Source organism: Scyliorhinus canicula, chromosome 1 (genome assembly GCF_902713615.1).
Source record: "Scyliorhinus canicula chromosome 1, sScyCan1.1, whole genome shotgun sequence".
NCBI classification, from domain to species: Eukaryota; Metazoa; Chordata; class Chondrichthyes; order Carcharhiniformes; family Scyliorhinidae; genus Scyliorhinus; species Scyliorhinus canicula.
In genome coordinates this window covers 262,634,832-262,650,911 of record NC_052146.1, presented here as the reverse complement: position 1 = coordinate 262,650,911, position 16,080 = coordinate 262,634,832, and the positions used below count along the sequence as shown (strand labels likewise).

Genomic DNA, 16,080 nt, shown 5'->3' with positions numbered 1-16,080 from the left:
CAGCATATGAACACGAGTAGCCTATTCAGTCCCTTGAGCATATTCCTAATGAAAAGCCATGTCCTGTTCATTAAGCAAGGGAATGCAGGACTTTATTTATTTTACCGCTCTAGAGACAGATCAATCAAAACACTGCAGACTGGGACAATTTTAGTTTCAGTATCCTGAGAGGATTGATGCAATGTATTGAGCTCACAGGCAGCAGAGTAAAAGGAAGCAGAGGACATGACTAAATGGGTAATTTTCTAGTTGGCAAGCTGTAACAACTGGAGTGCCACAGGGTTCTGTGTTGAGGCCTCAATTATTTACGATCTATATCAGTTACTTGGATGAAGAGACAGAATAAGTTTACTGATGACACAAAAATATGCAGGAAAATAAGTTGTCAAGAGGACATAAAATGTACAAGGGGATTTAGATTGGTTAATTTGGCAGATGATAATACCCTGCATGGGAAAATGTGAACTTGCTCACTTTGGCTGGAAGAATAATAAAGCAGTACATTATTTAAATGGGGAGAAACTGCAGCACTCTCAACATACCAGTGATCTGTGTTTCCTGGTGTGAATCACAAGAAGTGAATATGGAAGTGCAGCAAGTGAGTTGAAAGGAAATTGGAATGCTGGCATTTATTGCAAGGGGCATCAAGTATAAAAGAAGGAAAGTGTTGCTCCAGCTGTTCAGGCCTCAGTCAGACTGCAACTGGAGGACTGTGTACAATTATGGTCTCCTTACTTCAGAAAGGATATAATTTCATTAGTTCAGAAAAGGTTCACTCAACTGATTGTTGAGATGAGGAGATTATTTTACGAGGAAACGTTGAGCACCTTGTGTCTGTACCCACTGAAGTTGAGAAGAATGAGAGGTGATCTCATCGAAACATACAAGATCCTGAGGGACGTTGGCAGGTGGATGTTGAGTGGATGTTACCATCTGTCGAATTAGGAGACAAGCGAGAAATTAGAGATCTCCCATTCAAGACTGAGATGAAGAGAAATTTCTTCTCTCTAAGGATAGTGCCCCTGGAATTCTCTTCCCAAGAACAGTGAAAGATGGGGCTTTGAATATATTCACGGCTAAATTGGATAGATTTATGAATCAAATGGCGAAGCAGGCTTCAAGGCCTAAATGGCCTACTCCTACTCATAATTCTTGTGTTCTTGTGCAGCCGCAAATACAGCAATGAATTGCATTGATATCATGCCTTCAAAGGAGAAAAGAAAAATCTCAATGTGCTTCATAGAAGAAAAGATTGGGTGCAAAGCCTGTCGAGTATATTTTGGAGAGTGAATCATACAGTTGGCCAAACATATATTTTCAGAAGATTTTTTAAAAGGTGTAGAGGAAACGATTACCAATGAAGCCTAGCTGATGAGATTAGGCCAGCACGGAATCAGAATTCCAACTCGTTTTTCTCTTTCACAGTTCGCTCTTCAAGATGTATATCATTACTGGAGTTTATTTTCATCTGCAAACTGTGCCCTTTGTACCTCGTTTAATTGGCTGTTCTTTAAGTGTGAACCCAATGGTCATTGACAGACTGGAGGTTCGAAGTTCTTATCCTTACCCAATAAACCACACAGAAGGCGCCATTGAGCACTGGGTTTACTCATCACGCTCCCCCATAATTAAGAAATCCTGAGTCTAACCTCCTACTTCAACTGATAGCAGATCAAACACTACAGACCAACTGCAAACCTGGAACCTTCCTGATCTCCATGGCTCAGAACTGTCCTTAACCTGCTGGTCCACTGAGAAGCATCCCAGAAAATCAATTTTCACACAGTTATGCCACCAAAACATCTTAGTGTCCTTGGTCAAATTCAAATCACTACTCACCAAGGAAGGGACTGTAAAAATTTGCACTGAAAGGTCGGTAACCGAGAACTCTCTGTCGTGGTCATCATTCACATAGTCAGTCTGCAACCTCTCATAGTTCTAATGAAAAGGCAGAGAAGAAGCAAGGTGGTGGACAAAGACTTGAATGAAAACACATTGTACTTACCAAAGTTGGGACAGTGAAGAGCTGGACAGACAGAGCGGTCACTGACACTACCCGCTCGTGATCATCCTCCATAAAATCTCTCTGCAACTGTGGGTAATTCTAAACAACAAGATAAATTCACCTCCAGGTCATGTCCAGACTATCCTCAGAATTAAATACTGATTCTACTTCTAACCATTAAGTTTCCTGAAACGGCGGAGAGCAAACATTCTTCAGTGCAGATTTTGAGAAGGGAGCAAAAAAAAAAGTATTTTGTCCACGTCCACAAACAAATTTACTTAATCCAAATTTATGAATTTTAAGGAAATGCATCACTTGCATCATTTTTGCCTGTTGCATCACTTTTCGTGGGTCTCAATTTTAAATTGAATTAACAAATATACAGCCATTAGAGGACATGTTTTTTTGGATAGGTGTGAAGGCACATGTTGACTTTTGCATATGTCTAAGTTTTAGCCAAGAATGTCACTGGTGGGAGACAATATATTTGATCAACTATTGTCACCTGGAGTCAGCATCAAACTGAGTCACGGTCATGCATACCCAGGTATCATAGCACCACCCTGGAGATTCTCTTCTCTTGACCCCACTGCACTTACCCACACTAAAGAATTTTGTGATCTTTCCCACGACAACCTGGCACAGAATAATAATAATCTTTATTGTCACAAGTGTTGGGAGTTTTGTACTGAAATTATCAGTCATCTGGTAGAAGACTGCAAAAGCCAAACAGCCAGGAGAGAGAGTGTCCTTTCATTCCATCAATCCAGTTGGACTCAAACTCAGGTCCAAGAGATGAGAGGACAGGGTGCAACACCGGAGATTCCCTGCACATTTCAACCTAAGAATAGCCATTTCTAACTAGGAGACTAATTTAGTTCCTTTGTAGTTAAGGTCATAAATTTTTTAACAGAAATAAATTACAGAAGAATGCAATAAATGGAACAATGCTACCACAATTAAGAATTATTAAATTGAAAACACAAAACATAATAATTGCAACCCGATTTAGCCAGTTTTTGTACAAGTACATTAATAATAGATAAATGAAGTTTTAAACACATCTTAATCATCTGTTTCTGTGCAAACTTATCTTAATATCAAATTATTACTTGGACGTATTAGATACAGGAAAGCAAAAATGATTTACTGCTATCAAAAAGATAATGCTTATTTTCCTCATTACACTTCTTGGAAGTGAATGTTATTTCAGCAGTAAAAAACACCCACTATTTAACAGCATCAAAACAGTTAATGTCACTAATTAACAAACAAAAATAAAATTGAGCAAGTTAAAGGCAGATACACATTATGAAGACAAAGAATAAAAACTTTTTTCAGTTAATGGATCAAAGCTATGTAAATCTTTACTATACAAAGTAACTCAATACTGAACTTACTTTTGCAAATCGAACTGCAAATAGCTTTTTGCTTTTCAGATCCATGAGGAGACTGCTCATAAACAATTGGTGATAGATGTTTCGTGCTCCTATTGAATAAAAGGACATAATTGTTCTTCTGGGAGCAGGGAGAAAAACATGAAGCATACCGTACTGCAATAATGGGAATTTTTTATCCAGAATCCCAGACACTTGCCAAACTTGTGGGCTCAGTAGACAGCAGTTCACCGGATGAAGATCAGGACTGTGAACACAGTTATTGTGATCCATAAAACCATTGATACAGTTAAGATCAGGAAGTAAATTCTTCTAGGGCAGCATCAGGAGCCAGGTGTTAAATTAAGTAGGATCCCATGGGTGGAAACCTGCAGATTACTTTACAAGCTACTTACTAAATCACAACGCTAAACAGGTTAGGAAAAAATACATTGCTGGAACACTTCTGTGGAAAGCAGTTGTTCAATTTCAAAGAACAATACAGCACAGGAACGGGCCCTTTGGCCCTCCAAGCCTGCACCGACCACGGTACCTACCTAAACTAAAACCATCTGCACGTACGGAGTCCATATCCTTCCATTCCCTCCCTATTCATATATTTGTCTAGATACCCCTTAAATGCCAGTATCGTACCTGCTCACACCACCTCTCCAGGTAGCGCGTTCCATATATTTACCATCCTCTGTGTAAAAAAACTTGCCTCGCACATTTGTTCTAAACTTTTCCCCACGCACTTTAAACCTATGTCCCCTAATACTTGACTCACCTACCCTTGGAAAGAGCATCTGACTATCCACTCTGTCCATGCCACTCAATCCTGCAGATCTCTATCAGGTTGCCTCCCAACCTCCATTGTTCCAGTGAGAACAGACCTAGTTGATCTAACCTCTCCTCATAGCTAATGCCCTCCATACCAAGTAACATCCTAGTAAACCACTTCTGAACCCTCTCCAAAGCATCCACATTCTTCTGGTACACAATATTCCAAATGAGACCTAACTAAGGTCCTGTATAGCTGCAACATGACTTGCTAATTTTTATATTCAATGCCCCGACCGATGACGGCCAGCATGCCGCACGCCTTCCTGACTACCTTATCCACATGTGTTGCCACTTTCAATGATCGGTGGACATGCACGCCCAGATCTCTCTGCCTGTCAGTACTCGCAAGAGTTCTACCATTTATTGTGTAATTCCTACATGCATTGAACCTTCCAACTTCCTCACACTTGTCCGGATTAAACTCCATCTGCCATTTCTCCACCCAAGTCTCCAACAATTTAGATCCCGCTGCATTCTCGAACAATCCTCTTTACTATCCGCAACTCCACCAATTTTTGTGTCGTCTGCGAACTTACTAATCAGACCAGCTACATTTTCTTCCAAATCATTTATATTTACCACGAACAACAAAGACCCCAGAACTGATCCCTGTGGAACGCCGCTTGGTCACACATTCCATTCAGAAAAGCACCCTTCTACTGCTACCCTCTGTCTTCTGTGCCCAGGCCAGTTCTGTATCCAACTTGCAGCTCTCCTCTGATCCCATGTGACTTCACCTTTTTTACCAGTCTACCATAAGGTACCTTGTCAAATGCTTTACTGAGGTCCATGTATACATGTATATATCTACCACCTTTCCATCATCTATCATCTGTCACTTCCTCGAAAAACTCAATCAAATTAGTGAGACACAACCTCTCCTTCACAAAATCATGCTGTCCATCACTAATAAGTCCATTTGTTTCCAAATGTGAGTAAATCCTATCACTAAGAATCTTTTCTAATAATTTCCCTACCACTGAAGTAAGGCTCATCAGCCTATAATTTCCTGGATTATCCCTGTTGCCCTTCTTAAGCAAAGGAACAACATTGGCTATTCTCTAGTCCTCTGGAACTTTACCTGTAGCCAATGAGGACACAAAAATTACTGCAAGGCCCCAGGAATTTCCTCCCTTCATGGGACAGTGGCACCTGAACTAGGCTGGAACAAAGGATAAAGAGAAATGTGAAAAGGATTTTGAACCAGTCAGTGAGGAGGTAGTGCAAATAGTAGTACCCAAAAGATAAAATCAAGAGAAGCTGAGAGCAAAAGTCAGAGAACATAAAAAGATAAAGAAAGCATAAATAATCAAGGAACAGAAAAGGTCATAGAAATACATTGCACAAAAATACTTGCAATGATAAAGGAGTGATGAAAATTCAGACCATATTAAATTGTCAAAAGTAGGGCGGAACGGCGGCGCAGTGCTTAGCACTGCTGCCTCACGGTGCCGAAGACCTCGATTCGATCCCAGCCCCCAGTCGTTGTCCGTGTGGAACATAAATAGGAGCAGGAGTAGGCCATCTGGCCCTTTGAGCCTGCTCCGCCGTTCAATGAGATCATGGCTGATCTTTTGTGGACTCAGCTGCACTTTACCGCCCGAACACCACAACCTTTTATTCCTTTATTCTCCAAAAAACTATCTATCTTTATCTTGAAAGCTTGGAGTTTGCACATTCTCCCCGTGTCTACGTGGGTCTCATCCCCAGAATCCAAAGATACGCAGGGTAGGTGGATTGGCCACACTAAATTGCACCTTAATTGGAAAAAAAAAAATTGGGCACTTAAAATTTATTTTTAAAAAGTCAAATAGCGAGATAAAAACACCATCAGGGCAGATGGACAAGGTTAGCAACCGGAGTATTCTGTACACAAATGCATGTAGCGTAAGTAAGAGGAGATGAGTTTGAAGCATCAATTCAGAACCTGGGCCCAGCCGATCGATCTCTGGAGGAAAACCGTAAAATCTCCTTTTTGTTCAACTCACCCCGACCACTGCTCACCCTTCTGAATGTCCATTCACTTGTAAACAAGACTGTTGCCAGCCATGAACTAAGTTTGGATGATGCATCAACACGACGCCCTTAATGGAAACGTAGCTCAGGAGTGAAGACATCTTTGCCTCCTAATGAAATTGCTCCACCTGGTTATTCCTTCACCACTTCTCCAGTCAAGACTGCTGCAGTGGTAGAGTGCACAAATCTCACCATGGCCTGTGTCCTTCATTGCCTGGCACCTAAGTAAATGAGCATCTGGTCTTACTCCAGTCCCCTCACCTCACCTCTCAATCAAAATATCTGTTCTTCACTACACCACTCAGTGCGTAAAAATGTTTTCTCAATGTTCACTGCTCTCCTTCCTCAGCCTTTGAACTGAACAACTTCTCATCCCTGATGACCCAAGTCATCCTGATCTCTCTCCTCTAAGTGTACAGCGCTTTCATCCTTCCTCAAGTAACCCCCCAACCCATTCAGGCAGCCAGTACATTGATCTTACCATCTCTCATGCTCTTACTAGTCCTATCACATTTATCACAGATGATGCCAACTCTTTGTACCCCACTCCACCCACATCCCCTTCCAGTGCCTCAAATATCCCTCATGGACCTGCTACTGCAAAGAATCCTGCAATTCACTTACAACTGCACTGTCAAAATCCTAACTGATTAGTCTTTGGCCCTCCATTTCTTCCCCTGCATGGCCTCTAATTCCTCAAGTCAAAGTGAAGCAGATTTGCAAAGATATGGCTGATAACTAATTTAATCATCCACTGCAAAATCTGGCTGAACCATGTAAGTATTATCAGGTCCTGCTCAATGTTCTCAGATCATCCTAGATTGCAAAGATCATTTCCAACTTATTTTTTCAGCCTCCAGTTTCATTCTTAAACCTCCTTCTACCTCCTCTACCCTCACGTCCAACAGTAAGCGCAACAAGCTCAGAGATTTCTTTGTATCAAAGATCAAGGCCATCCATCCTCCACCATGGATTAAAGAAGCAGAGTTGACATAAGTGGGTCTTTTACTGGTTGGCAGGATGTGATGAATGGTGTAACACATAGGTCAATGCTGGGGCCTCAACTTTTCACAATTTACAGCTGCTAAAGGGACCTGAGGTATGTTTGTTAAATTTGCTGACAACACAAAGATAGGTAGGAAAGTTAAATTGTGAAGAGTGCGTAAGGAGGCTACAAAAAGACATAGATGGGTTAAGTGAGTGGACAAAAAAAAATCTGACAGATGCAGTATAATGTGGGCAAATGTGAAACTGTCCATCTTGGCAGGAAGAATGAAAAAGCTTATTATCTAAATGGTAAGAGATTGCAGGGCTCTGATGTGCAGAGGGATCCAAGTGTCCGAAGTGTATGAAGATGCAGCAAGTAATTAGGAAAGCTAACAGAATGTTGTTGTTTATTGTGAAGAGAATTGATTACAAAAGCAGGGAGGTTATGCTTCAGTTACCCAAGGTATTGGTGAAACACATCTGGAGTATTGTGCACAGTATTTGTCTCTTCACTTAAGGAAAGATGAAACGAGTTAAAAGCAGTTCAGAGAAGGTTTACTGAACTACTACCAGGAATGGGCGGGTTGCTTGATGAGTAAAAGTTGGAGACGTTTGATCTGTATCCACGAGAGTGAAGAGGAGTAATTGGTGACTTGATCAAAACCTTTAAGATCCTGCGGGGTATTGACAGGGTGGATGTGGAGAGGATGTTTCCTCTTGTGGGAAAATTTGGAACAAGGGTTCACTCTTTAAAAACAAGGGGTCGTTCATTTATTATTATTTTTTTTTTTTTTATAAATTTAGAGTACCCAATTATTTTTTCCAATTAAGGGGCAATTTAGTGTGGCCAATCCACCTATCCTGCACATCTTTTGGGTTGTGGGGGCGAAACCCACGCAGACACGGGAAGAATGTGCAAACTCCACACGGACAGTGACCCAGGGCCGGGATTCGAACCCGGGTCCTCAGCGCCGTAGGCAACAATGCTAACCACTGTGCCACCGTGCTGCCCCTGGGTCGTTCATTTATGACAGAGATTAAGAGAATTTTTTCTCAGTGGGTCACGATTCTCTGAAACTCTCTTCATCAAAAGCTAGTGGAAGCAGAGTCTTTGAATATTTTTACAGCAGAGCTAGATCTATTATTGATTGACATGGGGTAAAAGGTTATCAGGGTAGACAGGAATGTGGAATTGAAGTTACAATCAGAACAGCCAAATTCTTACCGAATGGTGGAGCAAACTCAAGGGGTTGAGCGGCCTACTCCTGTTCCTAATTTGTATGTTTGTGCATTGCACTAACCCACTAAACCTACCAAAATGGGACACACCCCTCAGGCCTGAATTCTTGTCTTTCTCTAGTTTCTCTCCTACCTCCATCTCCCCTCATGGCCCCTCCAAGCTCATCTTGTCCATGAGACCCATCTCCTACTCCCTTAACCTTATTACAACTAAACGACTGACCACCCAACTCTCCTCCTGGCCTCCAGATTAGGTGATACAGTTAATCTCTATCTTCAAGTGTTGTGCCTCCCTCCTTTAAATTTGTTGTCGTCACCCCCTGTTCAAAGAAATCTACCATGCCACCTCCAATCTCCCTTCCCTTTCCAAAGTCTTTGAATGTGTTGTCACCTCCCAAATCCATGCCCATTTTTTCTGGAATCCTGTTTGAATCACGCATCCACAATTTCAAAACGAAAAAACGTGTCAACTTTATACTGAGAGCAATTGTCACATTAAGAGTTCCCTTGAAGAACTGGCAAGTCTCATCCTTGTGCTCAATTTCCTCCAAAGGGTGCGTAAAAGATTCACAATAGTGGTAAGATAGTTTGGAGAAATTAATGCCGTTTTCCTCGGAGAAAAGAAAGCAGAGAGGAGAATTGACAGAAGTTTCCAAAATCATGAGGGGTCCGGTCAGAGTCCCACTCAAGAGAGAATCGAGAATCAGTATCAGCTCCATGCAGACTGGGAAGGCGCCGGGACCGGTCGGATTCCCGGCGGACTTCTACAAAAAATTTGCGACAGCGCTGGCCCCGCACCTGCGGGAGATGCTCACAGACTCGCTAGCTAGGGGCACACTGCCACCCACGTTAGCACAGGCCTCAATCTCGCTGATACCTAAGAAAGACAAAGACCCAACGGAATGTGGGTCATACAGACCCATATCTCTGCTGAACGCAGACGCCAAAATACTGGCCAAAATCCTAGCCAAAAGGCTAGAAGACTGTGTACCTGAGGTGGTCACAGAGGACCAGACGGGCTTTGTCAAAGGTAGACAGCTCACCTCGAACATCAGGCGCCTGCTGAACGTGATAATGACCCCCTCCGGGGAGAGAACACAAGAGGTGATCGTCTCCCTGGACGCAGAAAAGGCCTTCGACAGAGTCGAATGGAAATACCTCATAGAGGTACTGGAGCGGTTCGGGCTTGGAACAGGGTTCACCGCGTGGATAAAACTCCTATACAACGCCCCCATGGCGAGTGTACGGACCAACAATACCAACTCCCAATACTTCCAGCTGCACAGGGGCACCAGACAAGGATGCCCACTGTCCCCACTGCTGTTCGCACTAGCAATCGAACCGCTAGCAATTGCGCTCAGGGCAGCAAAAAAATGAAGGGGGATCCGAAGGGGAGGCAGAGAGCACAGAGTCTCACTCTATGCAGACGATCTGCTCCTCTACATCTCGGACCCACAAAGCAGCATGGACGGAATCATCGCGCTCCTGAAAGAGTTTGGAGCCTTCTCGGGCTACAAACTCAACATGAGTAAAAGCGAGATCTTCCCAGTACACCAGCAAGGGGGGGTGGGGGGTGGGGGGTGGGGGGGGGGGGGGGGGGGGGGGGGGGGGGGGGGGGGGGGGGGCAGCACTAAAGGGGCTGCCGTTCAAACAAGCCCGACATAAATTCCGCTACCTGGGGATCCAAATAGCCCATGACTGGAAAGGGATCCACAAATGGAACCTCACCAGCCTGGCGGAGGAAGTAAAAAAGGACCTGCAAAGATGGAACACCCTCCCACTCTCCCTCGCAGGAAGAGTCCAGACGATCAAAATGAACGTATTGCCCAGGTTCCTCTTCCTGTTTAGATCCATTCCGATCTACATCCCCTAGGCCTTCTTCATAGCGCTGGACAAACTTATCATGGCGTTCGTATGGGGGGGGGTAAAAATGCTAGGATCCCAAAGAAGGTCCTACAGAAAACAAAATCCAGGGGGGGGCTAGCCCTCCCGAATCTACAATTCTACCACTGGGCGGCAACAGCCGAGCGAGTAAGGGGATGGATCCAGGAGCCAGAAGCCGAGTGGGTGCGTGCGGAGGAGGCCTCCTGCATGGGGACCTCCCTCCGGGCCCTCGCCACGGCAGCACTCCCATCCCCACCCAAAAAACACTCCAGCAGCCCAGTGGTGACAGCCACCCTCCAATCCTGGAACCAACTGCGGCAGCAATTTGGCCTGAACAAAATGTCGGACAAGGCTCCCATCTGCAACAACCATAGGTTCAAACCAGCACTGACTGACTGACGCCACCTTCAAAAGGTGGAGGCAGGACGGGGGGACACTGACAGTCAGGGACCTATACACGGACGGCAGGATCGCAACACTGGACGAACTGACAGAGAAATTTCAGCTAGCTGGGGGGAACGAGCTACGGTACCTGCAGCTCAAAAACTTCCTACGAAAGGAGACAAGGACGTACCTACAACCGCCACGACAGACACTACTGGAAGACCTACTGGACGCAAGTATCCTAGAGAAAGGGAACTGTAGTGACTTGTATGGCCGACTGGTAGATAGGGACGACACCGTACTGGACGCAACAAGAAGGAAATGGGAGGACGACCTGGGGATGGAGATAGGGTGGGGACTCTGGAGCGAAGCACTGCATAGGGTCAACTCCACCTCCACGTGCGCAAGGCTCAGCCTGACGCAACCAAAAGTGGTACATAGAACCCACTTAACGAGAAACCGTATGAGTAGGTTCTTCCCGGAGGTGGAGGACAGATGTGAGCGGTGCCAAAGAGGCCCGGCCAACCACGCCCACATGATCTGGTCTTGCCCCAGACTTGTGGAGTACTGGACAGCCTTCTTCGAGGCTATGTCCAAAGTGGTGGGGGTGAGGGTGGAGCCATGCCCGATAGTGGCGGTCTTCGGGGTTTCAGATCAGCCAGATCTATTCCTGGGGAGGCGGGCGGACGCCCTTGCCTTTGCCTCCCTGATCGCCCGCCGTAGAATCCTGTTTGGCTGGCGGTCAGCAGCACCGCCCAGAGCTGCAGACTGGCTGTCCGACCTCTCGGATTCTCTCCAAATGGAGAAAATCAAATTCGCCATCCGAGGGTCGGACGACGGCTTCCACAGAACGTGGGAGCCATTCATGCAATTGTTCCGGGACCTGTTTGTGGCCAACGTACAAGAGGAAGAATAGTCGGGGGAAAGTAGCCGGCGGGGGGGGGGGGGGGGGGGGCTACGGGCTCGTTACGGGGGTTTGATGGCCCTCTACATCTGCTCCTCTACATCTCGGACCCACAAAGCAGCATGGACGGAATCATCGCGCTCCTGAAAGAGTTTGGAGCCTTCTCGGGCTACAAACTCAACATGAGTAAAAGCGAGATCTTCCCAGTACACCAGCAGGGGGGGGGGGGGGGGGGGGGGGCAGCACTACAGGGGCTGCCGTTCAAACAAGCCCGACATAAATTCCGCTACCTGGGGATCCAAATAGCCCATGACTGGAAAGGGATCCACAAATGGAACCTCACCAGCCTGGCGGAGGAAGTAAAAAGGACCTGCAAAGATGGAACACACTCCCACTCTCCCTCGCAGGAAGAGTCCAGACGATCAAAATGAACGTATTGCCCAGGTTCCTCTTCCTGTTTAGATCCATTCCGATCTACATCCCCTAGGCCTTCTTCATAGCGCTGGACAAACTTATCATGGCGTTCGTATGGGGGGGGGTAAAAATGCTAGGATCCCAAAGAAGGTCCTACAGAAAACAAAATCCAGGGGGGGGCTAGCCCTCCCGAATCTACAATTCTACCACTGGGCGGCAACAGCCGAGCGAGTAAGGGGATGGATCCAGGAGCCAGAAGCCGAGTGGGTGCATGCGGAGGAGGCCTCCTGCATGGGGACCTCCCTCCGGGCCCTCGCCACGGCAGCACTCCCATCCCCACCCAAAAACACTCCAGCAGCCCAGTGGTGACAGCCACCCTCCAATCCTGGAACCAACTGCGGCAGCAATTTGGCCTGAACAAAATGTCGGACAAGGCTCCCATCTGCATTCGGAAATGTATAAAAAATTACCTGCAGGTGAATGACACTGGGGAGGTCTCAGCGGCGACCGTGTGGGAGGCGCTAAAGGCAGTAGTGCGGGGGGAGCTGATTTCAATTGGGGCCCATAGAGCCAAGGCAGACCGGGCAGAGATGGATAGATTGGTCAGGGAAATGGGCCGGATAGATGAAGAGCACGCAGAGTCCCCGGGGGAGGTTTTACTCAGGGAAAGGCAGAGGCTACAGGCGGAACTGGGGGCACTATCCACGAGCAGGGCCGTGGAACAGCTTAGGAAGGCGAGGGGAGTGGTGTACGAGTATGGGGAAAAGGCTAGCAGACTGTTAGCGCAGCAACTTAGGAGGAGGGAGGCGGCCAGGGAAATAGGTAGAGTGAGGGACGAGGGGGGGCACAAAGTGGAGGATCCGGCAGAATTGAATAGGGTATTCCGGGACTTCTATCGTAAGCTGTATACTTCGGAGCCGCCAGAAGAACCGGAGGGGATGAAAAGGTTTCTGGATGGGTTAACATTCCCAACAGTTGGGGGGGGGCGAGTGGAAGAGCTGGGGGCCCCGATTAGAGTAGAGGAGGTATTGGGGGCCTAAAGGCCATGCAGTCGGGGAAGTCCCCGGGGCCGGATGGATACCCAGTAGAGTTTTATAGGAAGTTCTCTGAGCTGGTGGGCCCGGTCTTGGCGAGGGTTTTCAATGAGGCAAGGGACAGAGGGACCCTGCCGCCGACAATGTCACAAGCCACCATATCTCTGATATTAAAGCGGGGTAAAGACCCGGAGGTGTGCGGGTCCTATAGGCCAATCTCCCTGATTAATGTAGATGCCAAGCTCCTGGCAAAGGTACTGGCGGGTAGAATGGAGAACTGTGTACCGGAGGTGATTGGGGAGGATCAAACGGGGTTCGTGAAAGGTAGGCAGCTGGCGGCCAATCTGAGGAGATTGCTTAATGTGATAATGATGCCCCCGGCGGGTAGAGAGGTGGAGGTAGTGGTGGCTATGGACGCCGAGAAGGCCTTTGACCGGGTGGAGTGGGAATATCTATGGGAGGTGCTCGGACGGTTTGGGTTCGGGGAGGGATTGGTGGATTGGATCAAATTATTATATCAGGCCCCGAGGGCCAGCGTCAGGACCAACAGAGAAGTGTCGGAGTACTTTAGGTTGTACCGAGGGACCAGGCAGGGCTGCCCGCTCTCCCCGCTGCTGTTTGCGCTGGCCATAGAGCCGCTGGCGATTGCGCTGAGAGCCGCAGAGGGTTGGAAGGGGATGGTGAGGGGCGGGGTTGAACATAGGGTTTCTCTTTATGCAGACGACCTGCTCCTGTACGTGTCGGACCCAGTGGCCGGGATGGGAACTATACTGGGAATGCTGAGGGAGTTCGGCCAGTTCTCAGGATACAAATTAAATACGGTCAAGAGTGAAATGTTTGTGGTACAGGCAAGGGGCCAGGAGAACAGATTGAGAGGGCTACCGTTTAGGTTAGTTGAGGAAAATTTCCGGTATTTGGGAATCCAGGTGGCACGAGACTGGGGCAGGCTGCATAAGTTAAATTTGGCCAGGGTGGTGGAGCAAATGAAGGGAGAGTTTCGGAGATGGGATGCACTCCCGCTGTCGCTGGCAGGGAGGGTGCAGACTGTAAAGATGACAATCCTCCCTCGATTTTTGTTTATTTTTCAGTGCCTCCCGATCTTTATCCCACAGTCCTTCTTCAAAAGAGTTAACGGGCTGATCATGAGCTTTGTCTGGGCGGGAAAGTCTCCGCGGGTGAAGAAGGCAATGTTGGAGAGGAACCGCAGCGAGGGGGGGCTGGCGTTGCCGAGTCTGGTCAATTATTACTGGGCGGCCAACATCGCTATGATAAGGAAGTGGATGGTGGGTACGGGGTCTATTTGGGAGCGAGTGGAGGCGGCTTCGTGCAGGGGCTCCAGTTTGGAAGCCCTGGTCACGGCTCCTCTACCGCTGCCGCCGGCCAAGTACACCACCAGCCCGGTAGTGGTGGCGACCCTGCGGATATGGGGCCAGTGGAGGAGGCATGTGGGGGAGATGGGGGCGTCTGTCTGGGCGCCAATCTGCGACAACCATCGGTTTGCCCCCGGCAGTATGGATGGGGGGTTCCGAGTATGGCGGCGAGCAGGGGCGGGAAGGGTGGGTGATATGTTCCTGGAAGGGAGCTTCGTGAGTTTGAGGAGCTTGGAGGAGAAATTTGGGTTGGTAGGGGGAAATGATTTTAGATACCTACAGCTGCGGGACTTTGTTCGTAGACAGGTCCCATCTTTCCCGCGCCTCCCGCCAATGGGGATCCTAGACAGAATAGTCTCTGGGAGGGACGAAGGGGAGGGTAGAGTCTCGGGTATTTATAAGGTGCTCATGAGGGAGGAAGGGTCCCAGACAGAGGAACTGAAACTTAAATGGGAGGAGGAGCTAGGCGGGGAAATGGAGGATGGGCTGTGGGCAGAGGCCCTGAGTAGGGTAAACTCGACCGCGACATGTGCAAGGCTCGGGCTGATCCAATTTAAGGTCGTTCACCGGGCCCATATGACGGTGGCTCGGATGAGCAAATTTTTCGGGATAGAGGACAAATGCGCTAGGTGCGCGGGAGGACCAGCGAACCATGTGCACATGTTTTGGGCATGCCCTGAGCTGAGGGGGGTACTGGGAGGGATTTGCGGGGGTCATGTCCCAGGTGCTAAAAACAAGGGTGGTGATGAGTCCAGGGGTGGCAATTTTTGGGGTTTCGGAAGACCCGGGCGTCCAGGGGGAGAAAGCGGCCGATGTGCTGGCCTTTGCTTCCCTGATAGCCCGGCGACGAATATTATTGGCGCGGAGGGACTCAAAGCCCCCGAAGACTGAGTGGTGGCTTGCGGACATGTCAAGTTTCCTGGGGATGGAAAAAATTAAGTTCGTCTTGAGGGGATCTGTGCAGGGGTTCACCCGGAGGTGGCAACCATTTATTGACTTCTTTGCGGGAGAGTGAGCGTCAGCAGGGGGGTGGGGGGAGGGGGGGGGGGGGGGGGGTAGAGTAGAGTAGGAGGGAAAATATGGCGGGTAGTACGGGTGGGAGGGGAGCGGGCTTGTGCAATATGTTACGATGGAAGTATTGAAAGTACGTGGATGTTTGCACATTTTTGCCTTTTTTGCTTCCTTTCTGATGATGTCTGTAACTGTTTATAAAGCCAAAAACTACCTCAATAAAATTGTTTATTAAAAAAAAAAAGGCTCCCATCTGCAACAACCATAGGTTCAAACCAGCACTGACTGACTGACGCCACCTTCAAAAGGTGGAGGCAGGACGGGGGGACACTGACAGTCAGGGACCTATACACGGACGGCAGGATCGCAACACTGGACGAACTGACAGAGAAATTTCAGCTAGCTGGGGGGAACGAGCTACGGTACCTGCAGCTCAAAAACTTCCTACGAAAGGAGACAAGGACGTACCCACAACCGCCACGACAGACACTACTGGAAGACCTACTGGACGCAAGTATCCTAGAGAAAGGGAACTGTAGTGACTTGTATGGCCGACTGGTAGATAGGGACGACACCGTACTGGACGCAACAAGGAGGAAATGGGAGGACGACC

General features: G+C 47.8%; 1 protein-coding gene across 3 annotated transcripts in view; it reads right to left on the bottom strand.

The window, feature by feature from the left end:
- The window catches only part of ubr2 (ubiquitin protein ligase E3 component n-recognin 2), a 185,761-nt gene that overhangs the window by 95,290 nt on the left and 74,391 nt on the right, over positions 1–16,080 (bottom strand). For 2 of the 3 annotated variants that reach the window (XM_038812572.1, XM_038812581.1), the window contains exons 10-11: positions 3,406–3,494; positions 2,006–2,104 (exon numbers count right to left, since the gene is read on the bottom strand). In XM_038812572.1, coding sequence (XP_038668500.1) covers positions 2,006–2,104; positions 3,406–3,494 — 188 coding nt within the window. Of the gene's footprint in view, positions 1–1,839; positions 1,939–2,005; positions 2,105–3,405; positions 3,495–16,080 lie in introns of all 3 variants that reach the window. The other variant, XM_038812563.1, reaches the window with a different exon arrangement.